Genomic DNA, 18,070 nt, shown 5'->3' on the forward strand with positions numbered 1-18,070 from the left:
TCCCCTTATTGGTCCTTTGGGTCAGGTGTCAGCCAGGTTACCTGAGCTTCTTAACCCTTTACAGGTAAATAGATTTGGAGTCTCTGGCCAGGAGGGATTTTATAGTACTGTACACAGGAGGGTTGTTACCCTTCCCTTTATAATTATGACAGCAAGCTTGTCCTCCTCCTCCTCCTCTTCCCCGTCCGCAGAATCCTCAGGTGTGGCTGAGATTACCCGCGCCTCGGAATCCACGGTCAGAGGTGGGGTAGTGGTGGCAGCCCCCGCTAGAATTGCATGCAGCTCAGCGTAGAAGCAGCATGTCTGTGGCTCTGACCCGGAGCGACCGTTTGCCTCCTTGGTTTTTTGATAGGCTTGTCTGAGCTCCTTAACTTTCACGCGGCACTGATCTGAGTCCCTGTTGTGGCCTCTCTCCATCATGCCCTTGGAGATTTTTTCAAAAGTTTTGGCATTTTGTTTTTTGGAATGTAGTTCTGCTAGCACTGAATCCTCTCCCCATATAGCGATCAGATCCAGTACCTCCCGTACCATCCAAGTTGGTGCTCTTTTTCGATTCTCGGACTGCATGGTTACCTGTGTTGATGAGCTCTGCGTGGTCACCTGTGCTCTCCACGCTGGACAAACAGGAAATAAAATTCAAAAGTTCACGGGGCTTTTCCTGTCTATCTGGCCAGTGCATCTGAGTTCAGATTGCTGTCCAGAGCGGTCACAATGGCGCACTGTGGGATAGCTCCCAGAGGCCAATAACTTCGAATTGCGGCCACACTAACCCTAATTTGAAATGGCAATACCGATTTCAGTGCTACTCCCCTCGTCAGGGAGGAGTACAGATATCGATATTAAGAGCCCTTTATATCGAAATAAAGGGCTTCGTTGTGTGGACGGGTGCAGGGTTAATTCGATTTAATGCTGCTAAATTCGAATTAAACTCATAATGTAGACCAGGCCTCAGACATATTCACTTCTGATGCCCCATCCCACTTTTTTGTGTTTGTCCATTTTTGCATGGGGTGATGTAGTCAAAGTGGATGCGGAATGAGCATTGTGCAGAAGGAATCATCACAATAAACAGGAAAGAAATTGAGGCAGTTGACAAATATATTCACCTAGGTCAGCAGCTGAGCAGAGACAACTTATTTGAAGGGATTCCCCTTAGGAGTAGGAGGCGAAAGGCAGGGTGGGCAAGTTTCAACAAAATAAAGACGTCTCTAATGTCAGGACAGGATTAGTGTTGTTTAATATATTTAAACTCCATTGGAAAAAGAGTGAATAATGGGTGCCAAATTTACAGGTGATACAAAATAATTCAAGATAGTTAAGACTAGAAAAAAATTGTGAGAATCTCCAGTGGGAATAGGCAACAAAGTGGCAGATGAAATTTACTGCTGACAAATGCAAAGTAATGCATGTTGGAAGAAGTAATTTCAAGTACTCGTTCACCTTATTGGGTTCTAAATGAACAGTAGCAACTCAAGACAGAAAGACCTGGACAACTCAATGAATCTGCTCAACGTGCAGCAGCAGTTAAAAAAAGCAAATAAAATGTCAGGCTATATAAGAAAGGGGATAGATAATACTGTTTTAAATACTATTACATAGAAAAAAGCTACAGTAAAAGAATATTTATTTTATAAATTCAAGCACACAGAACTTGTGAATTGCCAGATTTACAGTTGTTTGTGCAACCCCAATTCCTCATTCATCCATCCTCTGAACTGAATGATGCAAAGGTCCTATGGAAAAAATAGAATGTGTTTACATATTTAAAGACTGTATCATAATGCATGGGCAAAAGGGGGTAGAACGAAGTTGTTTGAGCAACCAAAAATTTAGCATTTCCTAACTTTCAAGTGCTTGACATTGCAACCTAAATAATGTTCATTTAACATTTTTTGTATTTAATTTCCTGGGTGTTTTAAAGGAAAAAGGTTAAGATAAATTCTCCTATGTGCAAGGTAACAACCTCCCCAATAAGTATTAGGGTTTCAATCCTGAGTCTTCTGGATTGCAGCACAAACTGTTACCACTTGAGTACAGGACTAATTGTTAGTGACGGCAGGAGGAAGCTGTTATCCCAGAGTGGGGAATGAACCTCTAGGTCCAGGTGCTGTGGTCAGTGGGAGAGCACCCGGCCTGGCCTGGCCCAAATCTCTAGCTCTCTCACACCGTGGGAGTTGGGGGAGCTCTTGCACTATGAAGTACCCCCAGAGGGGGCATATTAAGGCCATGTGCTGGGTCTGGGGGAGGGGAGCCCAGCCCAACTCTGTTCTTCATCACACCCCTGCTACAGCTGCACTGGCAGCTTCCAGGTATTCTCAGGGCAGCTGCGACTGCTTTGGGGAATGCATGTGAGAGAAGAGAAATCGCATTCTATTCTTTTGATATTTCTCAGGAAAAGCTGAATGGAATTTTCATAAGAAATTTCCTTTTTGTATCCTGAGGACATTCCCCTGCCAAATATCAAAGGCTGTTATAAACAATGGAGGGGTGAGAATTTCTCAAAGAAATTATGGCAAGAATCCTTTATAATAGAAAGTGTTAGGGAATCTAAAGGGGTGTATGGGTCACTACCAGCTTCCCCTATAATAATGTCATCATATAAATCACAGGACACCATGTCTGCAATACTGTGTTCATTTCCTGTCACTCCGTCTCATCAAAGATATAAGTAAATAAAGGCAATCTTGATTTGGGCAACAAAAATGGAAGGGGCCTGGAGAAATTTCTATGTGATGAGAGAAAACTGTGGAGGCCAAGCTCTATTGTTACGCTACTGTTAATCCAAAGTAACTCAGTTGACTTTAGTGATGTTACTCCAGATTTACGCCAGTGTGACTTAGGGCATAATGTTGTTCTATTTAGTATAGTGAGACTAATAAGGGACATGATAGAGGCACATAAAAAAAGAATGGTATTGTGAAAAGACGGTATTTTGACCACTCCTTTTTATCTAATCACATGACACAAGAGGACAGTCAATGAAATTGGAAATGCAACAAACTAAAACCTGATAAATCAACCTGCAGAATGCACTGTCACAAGGATACTATAGAAATTAAGAGCTTAGCAAGATTCCAAAAAGAGGTAGACACATATGGATACTGAGAACACCCAGATTTGTATTATATCGGGGTTTTATTTAATAAAGGACATAGACCTTTATGCTTAAGAACATACCCCAGCCATTAACTGACATAGTTTAGAAACTGTCTGTGGGCTGTTTATTCTACAGTTGTCCATGAAGACATTTCTTGCACCTTCCCCTGAAGTGTCTGATGATGGCAACTTTCAGAGACTTGGATACTGGATTAGTTGGTTTTATCCACAGTGGTAATTCTTGCATTCCCAATAGCACAAACTGCATAAGTGAATTCATGAATTCATGAATACGACTTCAGACAAGGTAGGGCCAAAGTAAGAGCAGGTACTGGCCCCGTTCCAAGACTGGCTATAATCAGATAAACAGACAAAGGAAATGTGGAAGGGATGTGATAGTTGTTCTCCTAGGAAATGTAAAATGACACTATATACTGATGGACTGGTTCTGTAGCTACAAACTACTGAGGGTCTCTTCCTCAGTTTTTATATTAGAGCAGGGGTAGGCAACCTATGGCACTCATGCTGCCCCGGTCCTGGCCACCAGTCCAGGGGGCTCTGCATTTTAATTTAATTTTAAATGAAGCTTCTTAAACATTTTAAAAACCCTATTTACTTTACATACAACAATAGTTTAGTTATATATTATAGACTTATAGAAAGAGACCTTCTAAAAACATTAAAATGTATTACTGGCACGCGAAACCTTATATTCGAATGAATAAATGAAAACTCAGCACACCACTTCTGAAAGGTTGCCGACCCCTGTATTAGAGGTTAGAAAGCAACATTTGTTTTCTGACTCTGTCTTTCCTTTTCACTAGCTAGTTAGTTTCTAGGCTAGCTGTAGTTTTATAGTGACAAACATATAAAAATAAAGGACTAAATTAGGACTAAAGTCTCTAGTTAGGTTCCTAAATCCATACTTAAGCACACGAATAAATTACCTAATTTTAAGTGTTGAACACCCACAGCTCCCATGGATATCACCCTTACTTGGCTAAAGTCTCTTTAGGAGCCAGTCCTGTTATAGTTTAACTCTGCACTCTTGTATGTTTCCAAAATCATTCTCTGTTTGCCCCACTGCCTAGAATGAGGCCCCTCAATCTTCTAGATACCTAGATAAAACATCTGGATTTGAACAGTGTGTTAGACTACAGTAAAAATCCACGATGGACCCCCATACCAGACCTTTCTTTGCATGGAAGAAGGATGCTGTCCAACAGGATACTCAGTTTAATTTGTCTTTCCTCCTCTGCCCTGCCTTGAGCAGAGCAGTGGTTCAAACTCCTGGAAGAGTTTATGAAAGAGGCACTAAAAGCCCAGCCAGATTGACACTGAGGCCATCTCATTTATTATAAGAGTGTGCTGCATTCCATGTGCTGCCCTGATTCAAGTGCAGGTAGACAGCACTCCCTGTTCTACTCTTCCCTTCAGATCCCTGGTCTCAGAGGCCACTGCAGCACCACTCTCCGTATCCTTCCTGCTCAGGTAATGCAGTTTCTATAAGTGAGGCATAGATGGAGCAGGTTGCCCACCACTGGCCTAGCTGGAAATACAGACTATCTGCGATGATGATTCCTAATTCACCTTCTCAGGCCTTTTCCCATCCTGCCATATTAAATCAATAGAATGTTAAAAATATTCCTGACCATTTTCTCTTTTCCTTATGTATAGCAAGAACCAGTCTGTCTCAGTTTAATTTTACCTTATAACGGAATGTGTTAAAATGCTTATATTCTTAGTGTTTTATTAGTTTCTAAGGGGACTACTATTCTCCTGTCAAGATAAGTAGATTTAACACAGGGATCAAATACATTATTCATTAGAAATATTAGAAGCCTTAACAATAGGAAATATTTATGAGACTATTCAAAGAAAAGCTAGATTTCGTTTCAGATTTATTTGCATGCTTTGTATAAATCCCTCCCCCAAAGATTGGAAAGGAATAAAGTATTCCTCTTTTCTTTTCTCTTCTCTCTGCAGCATTAAAGCTGGGTCCTGAAGCGTTCAAATTTGATGGTGGCCTAGAGGCAGTGGCAGTGCGGCAGAATGAAAAATATTACATTCTAAGACCAGAGGTGATCGAGACCTATTGGTATATGTGGAGATTTACACATGATCCCAAATACAGGCAGTGGGGCTGGGAAGCAGCACAGGTAACTGCTGATTGGCTCAGTCAATAGAATTATTCTGCTTTGTTCTTCTGTAGCTCTTTTCACCCCAAACACTTTCCAAACAATAATTTATTAGCCATCACCAGCCCCTGTAAGATAGATTGGTTGTGTTGGTGGTGGTGATTACTATTATCTTTCCTGTATAACAGATGGAGAAATGGATGTATAAATAGGTGATCTGTTCAAGGTTACACAACAAGTGAGTGGCAGAGTTGGCAATAGAACCCAGTAGCCATGACACCCAGGCCCTATACTAATCAGTAGAATCCCAGTCCCAATAAAGGTTTCTCTGAGATAAGCTTTGGAGGTTTTAACCCTCAGTGTTTTCCTGTGCCTCTCTGTCTGAGAGGATACCAAGCTCTTCCTTGAGCTCCTCCCGCAGTTTTCAGGGCAGCTTCTTCACATGCTCTTCAAATATGTGTCAGTGTGGATCCCACTGTAGGTGCACATGCATTTTATGCATGTGACTGGATTCTTTTTGCTAGCAGTGTCCTTTGGGGCTGCACTGGCTCCCATACAAAGGCATAAAGGGTGGGCGGCCACGACTCTCCCTCAGTTCCCTCTTACCACCCATGGCAGTGAGATGGAACCTAGCAGTGTCCTATCTGCTAGCAACTCTATCATGGTCTTTCTTAATCTAAACTTCTGAAATTCTCCAGACCAATCTTCATCTCTTTACCTTCAACCTTTTGGACTCAATAATCCTTGTCCGGATTGAAATCCTTCAATCAGACCTCCCTGAACAACTTCCACCCTCTAAACAGACCCCACCGCTCACGTATAGGATCATAAGATGGCAGACTCAAAAACAGTGGGCTTCAATCCCTACCCATCATACAAACTAATCCTGCATAAAGATGAGCACAGCAGATGCCTTTTCTGCCTAGATGAACCATACTTTCCAAGCAGGTGCTTTTGTTCTCCACTAAAACCAGAAAATTGTGGGATGTGAGCTCAAGCTCCACCTCTTAGAACAATCTGTGGGAATGGCATTGGACACAGAAAATCTGGGTTCAAGAACCCACATACCAGTTAAACCTGTAAACTCAAAGTCTTGTCTCTCTCACCAACAGAAGTTGGTCCTATAAAAGATATAACCTCTCTCACCTTGTCTATATAGTAAAATTGTCAAGGTTTTAGAACACAGACCATCAAGATTTCTCTCACTGGCCCTTTTAGCAACTACACATTGCAAACATTTCAAAGTATGACCATTATCCCTATTCCACTATAGCAAAATGGAATCACATAGTAACTGTCTGGCCTAGTGGAAAGACTGTTGAACTGGGACTATTTCTAGCTCTGCCACTGGCCTGCTGGGTGACCTTGGCAAGTCACTTAATCTCTCTGTGCCTTGGTTTCCCATATGAAAAGTGGGGATAATATTGTAAATATCTTTAAGATCTACTGATGAAAAGCACTATATAAAAGCTAGGTCTTTTGATTAGTACCTAGCTGCAGTAGCATATCAACTGCAAACCTAGGTGAGAATTACACCTGTTTAAATGACCACTAACTCCTACGAACTAACATTTCTTTTTCGGTTTAAAAAACCTAAGAAATTAAATGGCAAAGGCTTTGTTAATGCAGCGTTAAGGTTGCCTGGTGATAGCTTGTGCCCTTGCAGAATGGTGAGTTCAGCAAAGGTCAAACTTCTGAAAAACAGGAAACAAGAGTTAAGTTAAATACCCATACAACTTTCAAACTGCCCTTTTGGAGCAACGCCCTGCAACCGCCATAACACACACACTCACACTCTGCCTTTTCATTGTAGTGGACAGGCACTGCCTGCATTTGCCCTGTGTTCAAACACTGAGCCTACTCCCCCAACAGAATACCACACTTTTAAAATTTAATGTCATCATATCCTTTTAAATCTCACCTCACACTGACAGTACCCAGGGCAAGACCACCATAGTGCCCTACTACTGAACGTAAGAACGGCCATACTGGGACAGACCAATGGTTTATCTAGCCCCGTATCCTGGCTTCTGACAGTGGCCGGTGCCAGATGCTTCACAGGTAGCGAACAGGACAGGGCAATCATCAAGAGATCCGTCCCTTGTTGTCCAGGCCCAGCTTCTAACAGTCAGAGGTTTAGGGACACCCAGAGCATGGGGTTGTGTCGCTGGCCATCTTGGGAAACAGCTATTGATGGATATATCCTCCAGGAATTTACATCATTCTTTTTTTAACCCAGTTCTACTTTTGGCCTTCACAATGTTCTCTGGCAATAAGTACCATGGGTTGACTGTATGTTGTGTGAAGCAGTACTTCCTTGTCTTAGTTCTAAACCTGCTGCCAATTAATTTCATGGGGTGACCCCTAGTTCATGTGTTATGTAAAGGGGTAAATAACACTTCCTTATTCACTTTCTCCACACCATTCATGATTTTATATACCTCTATCATATCCCCACTTAGTTGTCTCTTTTCAAAGCTGAACAGTTCCAGTCTTTTTAATCTCTCTCCTCACACGGTAGCTGTTCCATACCCTTAATCATTTTTGTTGCCCTTTTCTGTACTTTTTCCAATTATATTTTTTTTTTTTGAGATGGGATGACCAGAACTGCACACAGTATTCAAGATGTGGGCGTACCATGGATTTATATAGAGGCAATATGATATTTTCTGTCTTATTATCTATCCCATTCCTAATGGTTCTAAACATTCTGTTTGCTTTTTTGACTTTCGTTGCACACTGAGCAGATGTTTTCAGGGAACTATCCACAGTAACTCCCAAGATCTCTTTCTTGAGTGGTAACAGCTAATTTATACCCCCTCATTTTGTATGTATAATTGAGATTGTTTCCCAATGTGCATTATTTTGCATTTATCAACATTGAATTTCATCTGCCATTTTGTTTCCCAGTCTGATACAACCTATACAATTATGTATTGAAGTGATGCCAACTGGAACCTCAAAGTACACATGTACATCCTTCCTTTAATAACACATGAGGGGACTCAGACCCAGATCTCTGCATATCACTGTCACAGCTCTGTGATTCTCCTCTAATTAATTCCCAGATCTCATATCACAATAACTGCTCTTTCAAGTTGCCCCAGCCATTCAGTACAGCTACACCTAACAGGGAATGCAGCTAAGTGCATGCAGATAATTCTCAGTGGCTATTGTCCACTTGCAGGAGGCAAAGTTAAGTTTGTGTAGGCATTTACCTTAACTATGTATTACCTGGTTTTCAGAAGTCTGGATTTTTCTGAACTTAATGTTCTGGAAAGTCACAAACTATAACTGGGCAACCTTATCTCTTCATTAATTATTTTTTTTGCCATTTAATGCCTACCACATAGTGGTCCTTTGTGAATTAATTAGCTAATGTTTGTAACATACTTTGTAAAAGCGACGTATTGTTTTTAACCTATAGTATTTATGTTGCTATCATCATTTATAATAGCTGTTGGTAATTAAAATCTGTCAGGAACAGCCAGCATGACCAAGTCCAGCCTCTAAAAGTCTTCAGTGGCTGCTGTCCTCTTGAATAGAGGTGCTTCCTGAAGAAAGTACAGACACTGGCATGCATTGTGGCCAGGTGACTATGTTAAAGATAGGACAGTCATGCTGAGACCTGGTGTTCCCCTTCCCCACCCTCTCATCTACCCTCATTGTTAAGAGTCTGGATGAATTAAAGTTTCTTTATAATAGTCCTAAACTATTATAGCCACATACTTTGACTATCTGACTGATACTGCTGGATTTTGTAGTTATAGATATGGACAATTTTAACCTATAGTCCTACAGTTTTAGGGGAAACCACGTAACTTTCCCTGCTAGTTTCCCTGATTGCATCTGCAGATATTCATAAACACACATTTCCAGTGGAGAATCTCTTTTTGTTTCCAGCCCTCCAAGGTTGAGGCATAGATTGTGAGTAGCTCATTCAGTCTGAATTCATTTTCTTTGTGTATAGAGACATCTGTTTCTACACTGCATTTGTTCCCCTGCTTCAACTCCTCTCAGCTTCTGTTGAGCATAACAAACAGAAAGCCCTGACTGGGATGATTTAGTTTAGGTTGGTCCTCCTTTGAGCAGGGGGAATGGACTAGATGATCTCCTGAGGTCTCTTCCAATCCTGATATTCTATGATTCTACAATTCCTCTTTGTATTTGTGTGCTCAGGGACTTGGATTGCACCATTTCAAAGGCCAGGAGCCCTGCTGGGACAGCTCAGACCAGTACAGCTGGGATCAAAATTCAGTTAAAATAGGAAAGGAAGAGATCACATGGGAGTCCAAAGGGAGGTGGAGGAGGCTGTACGGGTCAGCAGACAGCCCCCAGTGATGTGTACAATCCCTTGTGCCCCCTCTTAATAACCTTCTGCAGGAACCCATGACAAACTATCTCAAACTTTCTAAAACTCCTCCAGCTCTCCTATCTACAAAGTCCAGTGATATGAATGTCCTTCCCCCATTATTTCAGCTGTAATTCTCAATACCATTAGCAGAGTATGTCGCTGTGTACTCTGGTCATTATTGGTCAATCCTTGCTTTGTCGTATCTTTTCAAATATTAAAGTACAGGTAAAATATGCCTCTTCTGTTTTTACGTCATCTCTACAGGCTATTGACAAGTACTGCCGAGTCAGTGGTGGATTTTCGGGGGTCAAGGATGTCTATTCCTCATCTCCTGCATATGATGATGTACAACAGAGCTTTTTCCTTGCTGAAACTCTGAAGTAAGCAAACTTCTCTTTATGCATATTCCCATAAAATAGCCTGGGGCAGTGTCACGTACTGTATGATTACCCAGTGCCTAAAAGAATAGATTGGATTAACACTTCAAATTCGAGACTGTCACAGGGTGTTTTCCTCTTTTTTGTTTTTATTTTGGAGTTCCCTGGTTTTCCCATTCCAGTCTAGAGAAATCATAGCAAAAATCCCCCAATGACAGAAGTGTGATCTTATTGTTCTTAAGACCTCACTTTGATTTCTTGTATCTCTAGTCAGAACACAACTGCCAGGGAAAAGGAGAGGTTATCGCCTCTAAACAAATTCCATTCGTAAGGAGATCATTTAATTTTAGCTGCACTGAATCAACATGTTTTACATGACCAAATGCCAGGACATTTATCTTGCAGAATCTACTCTGCCTGCATGTTGCAATGACCTAGCTGGAGGACTGTGAAGGGGAAAATATGGCATCGTACAAAAATCCACCACATAGTTATTGGATATTTTTTCTGTATTATGTCTGCAGAATGTTTGTTTAGTGGGGTAACTTTTAATTCAAAGCCAGATTCAGCATGTTTTCAAATTTTAGAGATCTTTAAATATTTTTGTTTAGTCGAAATTTGTTAACTAGAAATGGTTCAACTAGGGCACATCTAGTCCATCTTCCAGATGGTAATGCAGTCTGTTCTCCAGTATTTCATCCAGTCTGGTTTTAAGTGTCCCAAGTAATGGATCTTCCTCCACCTTTTTTTCCCAAGTAATAACCTAGCAACTACTGTACTAGAACACACCAATGGTACTGAGATACTGCCGTGATGGATGCCATGATAGGAATCTATATAGAGATAACAATGTATTATGGAGGCTTTGCTAACACTCCATAGTTAAAATTGCGTTGAGTTTTGCACTTAAAGCCAGCATCTTTTATATTTATGAAAAAAAAGTGTCATCTTGTTAAGTATAGAATGAATATCAGAGAATTTAAAATTAAATCTCTTAATTGGTTTGATTGGTTTGGTCTTAAACGAACAGTATAGAGTCTTCAAACTTCCTATGTAGTTAAAACTCACTGAAATCTTGTGCATACGCTCCACTGAAAAATGTTTAGGATTAATGGACATTGTTTGCCATTATTCTTCATGACTGAAATTTCTCCTTCAGCAGAGGTTGAAGAATAATGTTCTACTCTATAGAATTCCAGGGAGAGCTTTAAAAATGGCTGCTACTTCTGTTGTTCTCAATGAGATCGAGGCCACACACTGCCCTTAGAAAGAATATCCACTCTCTCAGTGTATCTGCTCCTCACAATGCTCCTCTCAACCTCCCAAGAAGGGACCATAATCTTCCGTCCAGACAGATTGGTTTCACGCCTGTTGGTAACAATTGGAGGAAGTATGCAATTGGGAACAGGACATCTTAACATCTTAACTGTGTGCAGCCCTTTGGTCTCACTTTTATTAAGAACTAGAGTTGGTAGAATTGTCCTAAATATTGCATTTTTGTCAAAAGTTTTTGTCAAATTCAATTTTCAATGAAAAATTAACAAAAAATATTTAGTCTAACATTTTGGGTTTTCAAACAGCTTTAGAGCTGGTTGGAATTTTTTGATTAAAATGTTAATGAAATTTTGACATTTTTCAAACCTTTGAAGTGTAAAAAAACTTGAAAAATTCCTGAAAAATGTATTAGTGCTTTTTCAACCATTCCTGTCAAGAAAAATGGGAGATGGAGACATCTCCTTTGTCAAGAAAGGCTGAAGAAAAAAATCACAAGCTTTCCGTTATGAAAAATAATGGCAAAATGACTATTAATCCTAAATATTTGTTTTAAGAAACTAATTGTTCTTCGAGTGATTGTACATGTCCAGTCAACTATTGAAGTCTGTGCGCCCAGTGCATGGCTGTCAGAAACATTTTCCCTCAGCGGTACTCGTTGGGCAGCTCAAGCGCCCTCTGCGCTGGGTTCTACTGACTACTCCCTATTTGACTGTCTATGTCACTGACTGATTATTTACATATTGAATCCTTCCTCCATTGCTTTTCTCTGCTGGATTTATCCACTCCAGAACTGAATCATCATAGGTTTCATTTCTTGTTTCATTTACTCACAATGTAACTGCTTGTTGTACGTAACCGATTACTTATCATGACCAGTCACTTCTCTCCTATGGCTCTAGCCTACCCTCTTCTATACATTTTATTTTTCCTCTTGTGCCCTCTTCCTTCCATCTTCTCCCCTTGCTCTTTTCCCCACTCCACAGGTCTCCCCAACCTTTCTCTATGAATTGGACAGTACCGCCATTCTCCCTGTCATTCAGCCTTGGTATCATCTTTTGACTCAACACTTTCCTTTGGTCCATATGTCCAAACTATGTCTAAATCTTGCTGCTCCCTCCTGCACAACATCTTTAAAAGCTGGTCTCTCTTCTGTGCTCACACTGCGCAAACTCTTGTCCAAGCTCAGATCATCTCACATCTCAGCTACTGCAATCTCCTCCTCCTTTACCCTTAATGTCTGTAGCCTCACTCCCCTCAAATCCCCTCAAATGCTGCTGCTAAAATAATCTTCCTGGCTTGTCACTCTGATTGTCACCCCTTCCTCTGGCTGACCCTCTTCCACTACAATCAGACTCCAAACTTCTTGTTGCATTCTCACAAAGCATTTCCCAACCTAGGTCTGTCCTGCCTAGCCAACCTTTTATCTTACAGTAAGGTTGACTCTTGCCCAGGGCCAGCCCGCAAAATTTTGGCAGCTGAGGCGGGGAGCTCAAATGACACCCCCATACCTCCTCGCTTGGGCTAAAACTTTGAAAGGTCTCAATTCTGCCTTCTTCCTGTTCTACTCCTCTCATGGTACTGCTATGCTACCTACCCCAATAAAGGAGAACTAACAACTTAAAATGCCTTGTTCAAAATTTTTAAGTAACACTTAACTTTCAAACGCCTGAACAGCAAATGTAACTTTTCTTGACTGCATAGTAAACACTGGCATTTTTATCTGTTTGAATAATCAAAGTGGTGCTTTCCGTGCCTTCTTCGTTGCAAAGATTTGAACTGCTTCCTGAAGGTCCATACTCTGGGCCAGCTCATGTTCTATTGAGATGGTTGCAAGGCCAACCAGCCTCTCCTGTGTCATTGTGGAGAGTAAATGTGTTTTTATTAACTTCGGCTTGGAGAAGCTGCGTTCTCCACTGGCAACTGTTACAGGAAGTGTTAGAAGTATGCGCAGAGCAAGAAAAGCATTTGGAAAGAGGGTGGTCATCTTATTTGTGCGCATATATTCCAGAACAGCCTTTGGAGTTGATCCTGCTGAAATGTATCTTGAAAGGGCTTTCAGTTCATCACCTAAATCACTCGCATCAATATCGTGCATGTCATCATGTGTCAACACTGTCTCTAGTGCCCTGCATTGCTGGTGTAGGTCTTCTTCAGGTATAGTGAGGAGTTTTGGAATATCATATAACATCCCAAATATACTGCTGTGTTCCTTGAGCTGCATGAAACATTCTTCAACTGACTGTATTGCACAATCTAGCACCTGGTTAAGGAATTCAACTTTGAATTGTTGTTTGGGGTCTCTTATGGGATTATCCCGTGCCTCGTAATCAAAATGTCTTCTTCTTTGGTGACTCTTGTATTCTTGAATGGGTGGGGAAATAGCTTCAGTGTGAAGTTCCTCTGCCAACTTCTGTGCACTCTTCAGAACGTTTTGAAATCCCTCATCTGACTGGTAAGACTGTAAGTATGACTTTGCTTTGTCCAGTTGTTCAATTGCTCCTGATATATCAAGGTCAACACCTTGGAGTCTCTTGCTTACAACATTTATTTCAAACAGTATGTCATGCCACAACACAAAGCCACACAGAAATTTGAAGTTATGTATGTTTCTGGTGATTCCATTTCCCTCTGCCACTGTTCTCCCACGAACAGTTCCTGTCATAGCATTATCCTCCATAATGGCAACCGTGGCATCATCTATCTTCCCAGTTTGGTGTTTGATAGGCTTTATCGCGTCCACTCGACTTTCCCATCATGTGGCACTCAGTGGTTTCAGTGTCAGAGAGGATGTTCCCAGATGTTGCTTCAAAATTTGACATCGATGAGTTGATGCAGAGAAAAATACATAGATGCTTTGAATTACATTAAAAAATTTAGCAGCCTCACTAGAAGCTGATGCTGCATCACTGACCACCAAGTTCAGTGATTGAGAACTGCATGGGGCAAAAAAAGCTCGAGGGTTTAACTCTCAGATCTGTGTCTGCACTTCTTTGTTCTTTCCTCTCATGTTGGCACCATTATCGTAGCCCTGACCTCTCATGTCAGCTATCGCAATTCCCATATCATCCAGCTTTTTAAGAAGCACATTTGTCATACCAGCTCCTGTAGTATCATCAATGTCAATAAATTCTAGAAAATGCTCTCTGATAGTCACCATTTCAGGGGCATTTTCACTAGCTTCTGTTGTTGTTACCAAATGCACCATTAAAGTCATTTGTTCCGTATGGCTGATGTCAGGTTTGCGGTCCAGAATAACAGAGTAATATCTTGCTGACATCAGATCTGCCACAATCTTCTGTTTGACTTTTGTTGCCAATAACTGTATGATCTAATTTTGAATTGTTTTTCCAAGGTAGTGTTGTGTGTACATTTCTTGGGTGGTGACTCTTCTTAGATGCTCCTGGAGTACACCATCAAACTCAGCCATCAGCTCCACAATTTTAAGGAAGTTTCCATTGTTTGGCACATACAGCTGATCTGAAGTGCTATGCAGTGCTAGATTTTGGGTAGCAAGCATTCTCACAATGGCAATGAACCTTTTCAGAACATTTTGACAGTAAAGATGCAATCTTCTCTTGATGCTGATCATCTGTGGTGGCCTTCAACCTTAGTTTCATCTCAAGCTCTTTCCACCTATGGAATGCTCTCTGGTGATTTGCTGCCTTCTCATGGCATGCCAGATTTCTAGTCAGATTTTTCCAGTCCTTTGTTCCTGTAAAACCCAGCGTGACTGGAACATTAGACTGGAAGAGTTTGCAACAAAAACAGTATGCAGCATTCTGGGGTTTGGAGTACATAAGCCATGGCCTCTCCATTTTGTCGCCATTGGTGATTTCACACCAGTAATGTGTTGGATGGAAACTTCTATTTTCATTGTCTTTGGGGAACATGAAGTTTTTCACTGGCTGTGGCCCATGCAGTACAAGGAAGTCCCTCAGGCTATTGTTCAAGTGGGTCCACAGTCCTGGATCATCTAGACTTAAGGAACTAAACTCAGCAGCAGCTGTTTCTTGCGCCTCCACCATACTCTTCTCTGATCTACCTTTTTCTTCAGGAATTTGCATGGTTATATGCATTTGAGATGGAGATATGGATGCTGCAGTAGCTGCCAGGTCACCTGCACTCTGACTAACTGGAAGATCAGGCATCTCCTCACCACTCACATCCTCACTGGGGCCAGAAGACTCACCATGAACATTTGTGTCTATGTATCTCAGGAAAGTTCCTTCCTGCTTAGATAGAAAAGCTTCCTTTGCTTTCTTTCTTTTTCTGAATGCTGCCTCAGAGGGGTGTTTTCTTCTTTCACTCATAACTGCTGTTCTGTGCCAGCTATAGTGGCTCTCAATACTCAGTTGAAGGGGACAAATAAGCAAGCTGGTAGCAGGACCTGAGTGAGGGAAGATATCAGCGTCTTAAGGGCCTAACTGGTTCCTACTACTTCAGTTGACTGCCTGTTCTCCTCAAATGGGTTCAGGGAAGCAGCAGGAAACTCCCTGAGAAGCTGGTGTTAATCAGTCCAGGCTCCTGGGGGTAATAGAGAGGTACATAAGAGGCTCCTCCTCCTCTCTCTCCCTGCAGCTCCTGCTGCTTTCTGTTATTCCCTCTCACCTTTTCTTCTGCCTGCCTGTTATGTCTCTTGTGCCCTCCTTCCTCCAGCATTGCACTCCACTATCTCTGTGCATCTAGAGCAGAGAGAATACATATGCACCAGCAGCAGACACAATTTTCTACACTCTGGGTCCTAGTGGCGCCCTCCCCCACACTCCCCCAGACTGGCACTTCAGGCGGCCGCCTCAGTTCACCTCATGGTAAGGCCAGCCCTGCTCTTGCCTTTCTCATTGATGCCACCCTTGATAGCCCAATTCCCCATGTCTCTGACAAACTTTTCTGTGTTTTCTCTCATGCTGCTCCTTACATGTGGAAAAGTTCCCAGTCAAAATCCATGAAGCCACCATCTGACCCTCCTCCAACTCCTTCCTCAGAAATCATCTCTTCCATAATGGACACAGTAAAATACAATCTGATTCATAGATTCCAAGGGCAGAAGGAACCATCGTGATCATCTAGTTTGACCTCCTGTATAACACAGGCCATAGAACTTCCCTGAATTAATTCCAGGTTGAACTAGAGCAGATCTGTTAGAAAAACATCCAGTCTTGATTTAAAGATTTCCATTAATGGCGATTCTTAGTAAGTTGTTCCGGTGGTTAATTACCCTCACTGGCAAAAATGTGCTCCTTATTTCTAGCTTGAGTTTGTCTAGCTTCAACTTCCAGCCATTGGATCTTGTTATACCTTTGTCAGCTAGATTGAAAAGCCATCTATTGTCAAATTTCTGATCATCATGTAGGTACTTATAGTCTGTCATCAAGTCACCCTCCTAACTTTCTCTTTTGGCTACAGCATCTCACTGGGAGCTCGTTTTCCACAGATTATCTACCATGACCCCCCCCCCCCCTCAGGTCTTTTTCCCTGGATAGAGTTCCCCCATGATAATGGGCAGGTGGCATTATGATTGCTGCTCCTGATTGCCTGAGAATTGCACACATTCTATTATTTGTGTTACCCTGTCTCCCCCATCTCACCTTACCTACTTGTCTCAGCCACTGTTGTCTGTTGGGCTGTAAACTCTTTGGGGTGCATCCGAAGAAGTGGGCTGTAGCCCATGAAAGCTTATGCTCTAATAAATTTGTTAGCCTCTAAGGTGCCACAAGTACTCCTGTTCTTTTTGCGGATACAGACTAACACGGCTGCTACTCTGAAACCTATCTTTGGGGTGGGACACTAATTTTCTATATGTTTGTACAGTTACTAGAAAAATGGGGGCCTCACCTGGTTGCTACTACAATATAAATGTTAAATAATAACTCCACATTTAGCACACTTTTTTTGTAAGTGACTAAGGTAAAATGACCAACCATTTATTAATAAAGAAAAACAGAATTTTACTGCCTCAAAGTTTTTCTAGTTCCCCAAAGACTTGAGGATGTTTCCATTTGGAGCTGACCTTGGAGGTTGTGCCACACTCTGCCCAGGCCTGTCTCCACACAGCTCCCAAAGGCTCAGCTCTAGTCCTCTGCTCTGGCTTCATAGGCAAATGGGTCAGATGAAATCAGCTTCCTAGGAACCACTGCTCCTCCAGTTGGATCTAATTGAAGCTGCTGCCTCTCCTCAGGGGACTTTAGCTCTTAGGGTCTGTCTGTACAGCAAATGAAGGTGTGATTTGCAGTGCAGGTAAGCAAGCTAAATATGTATGGAGTCCCAGCAGGCTTGTACTGGGGAGGCTAGCCCATTCAGAGCCTGTGCAGAGACATCTTCACTGCTATTGTTACCCCATTTAGCTAGATTAAAGGTAGTGCAGGTATGCCTACCTGTGCTAAAATGACACCTTCATTTGCTGTATAGACATGCCCTTAAAATCAAGAAAACGAGTGTATATGAATCAGTAAAATAAAATTAATGACGAGGAAGAAAACACATACAACAGGCTGATTCTCTCTTTGCTCTGGAAATGACCTGGGGAAATGGGACAATATGGCAATTAAGAGAAAGGGGCAGCAAATCGAGTTAGCAAAAGGAGAGACTGGCTAGAATCTTTCCTTGCTTTGTGGCACACATAGATCTATCCGCCCCAAAGAAATATGCACATCCTCCTGGGCTGAGCACCTTGCCTCACCTGCTCCTAAGTGATCTCTTGCAGGGTATGCATATTTTCACCTCAATAGCTCCAGCTTTCAATATATTAAAAATTAATTTTAATTACTTCTCAGATATGTCTCTTGCTGCTAAAACCTGAAAATATAACTTTGTAAGCAAAAACTCTTCTGGTC

At 41.7% G+C, this 18,070-nt stretch overlaps 1 protein-coding gene across 5 annotated transcripts in view; it reads left to right on the top strand.

The window, feature by feature from the left end:
- MAN1A2 (mannosidase alpha class 1A member 2) overlaps nucleotides 1–18,070 on the top strand; it is a 295,186-nt gene that overhangs the window by 270,236 nt on the left and 6,880 nt on the right. For 4 of the 5 annotated variants that reach the window (XR_004647895.1, XM_034787853.1, XM_034787864.1 and 1 more), the window contains 2 exons: nucleotides 5,083–5,255; nucleotides 9,853–9,968. Coding sequence is in view for 4 of the 5 variants with exons in the window: in XM_034787853.1 (XP_034643744.1) it covers nucleotides 5,083–5,255; nucleotides 9,853–9,968 (289 nt within the window). In the remaining variant the exon portion in view is untranslated. Of the gene's footprint in view, nucleotides 1–5,082; nucleotides 5,256–9,852; nucleotides 9,969–18,070 lie in introns of those variants that run through there. The other variant, XM_034787871.1, reaches the window with a different exon arrangement.

This window comes from Trachemys scripta, chromosome 1 (genome assembly GCF_013100865.1).
Source record: "Trachemys scripta elegans isolate TJP31775 chromosome 1, CAS_Tse_1.0, whole genome shotgun sequence".
Taxonomy (NCBI): Eukaryota; Metazoa; Chordata; order Testudines; family Emydidae; genus Trachemys; species Trachemys scripta.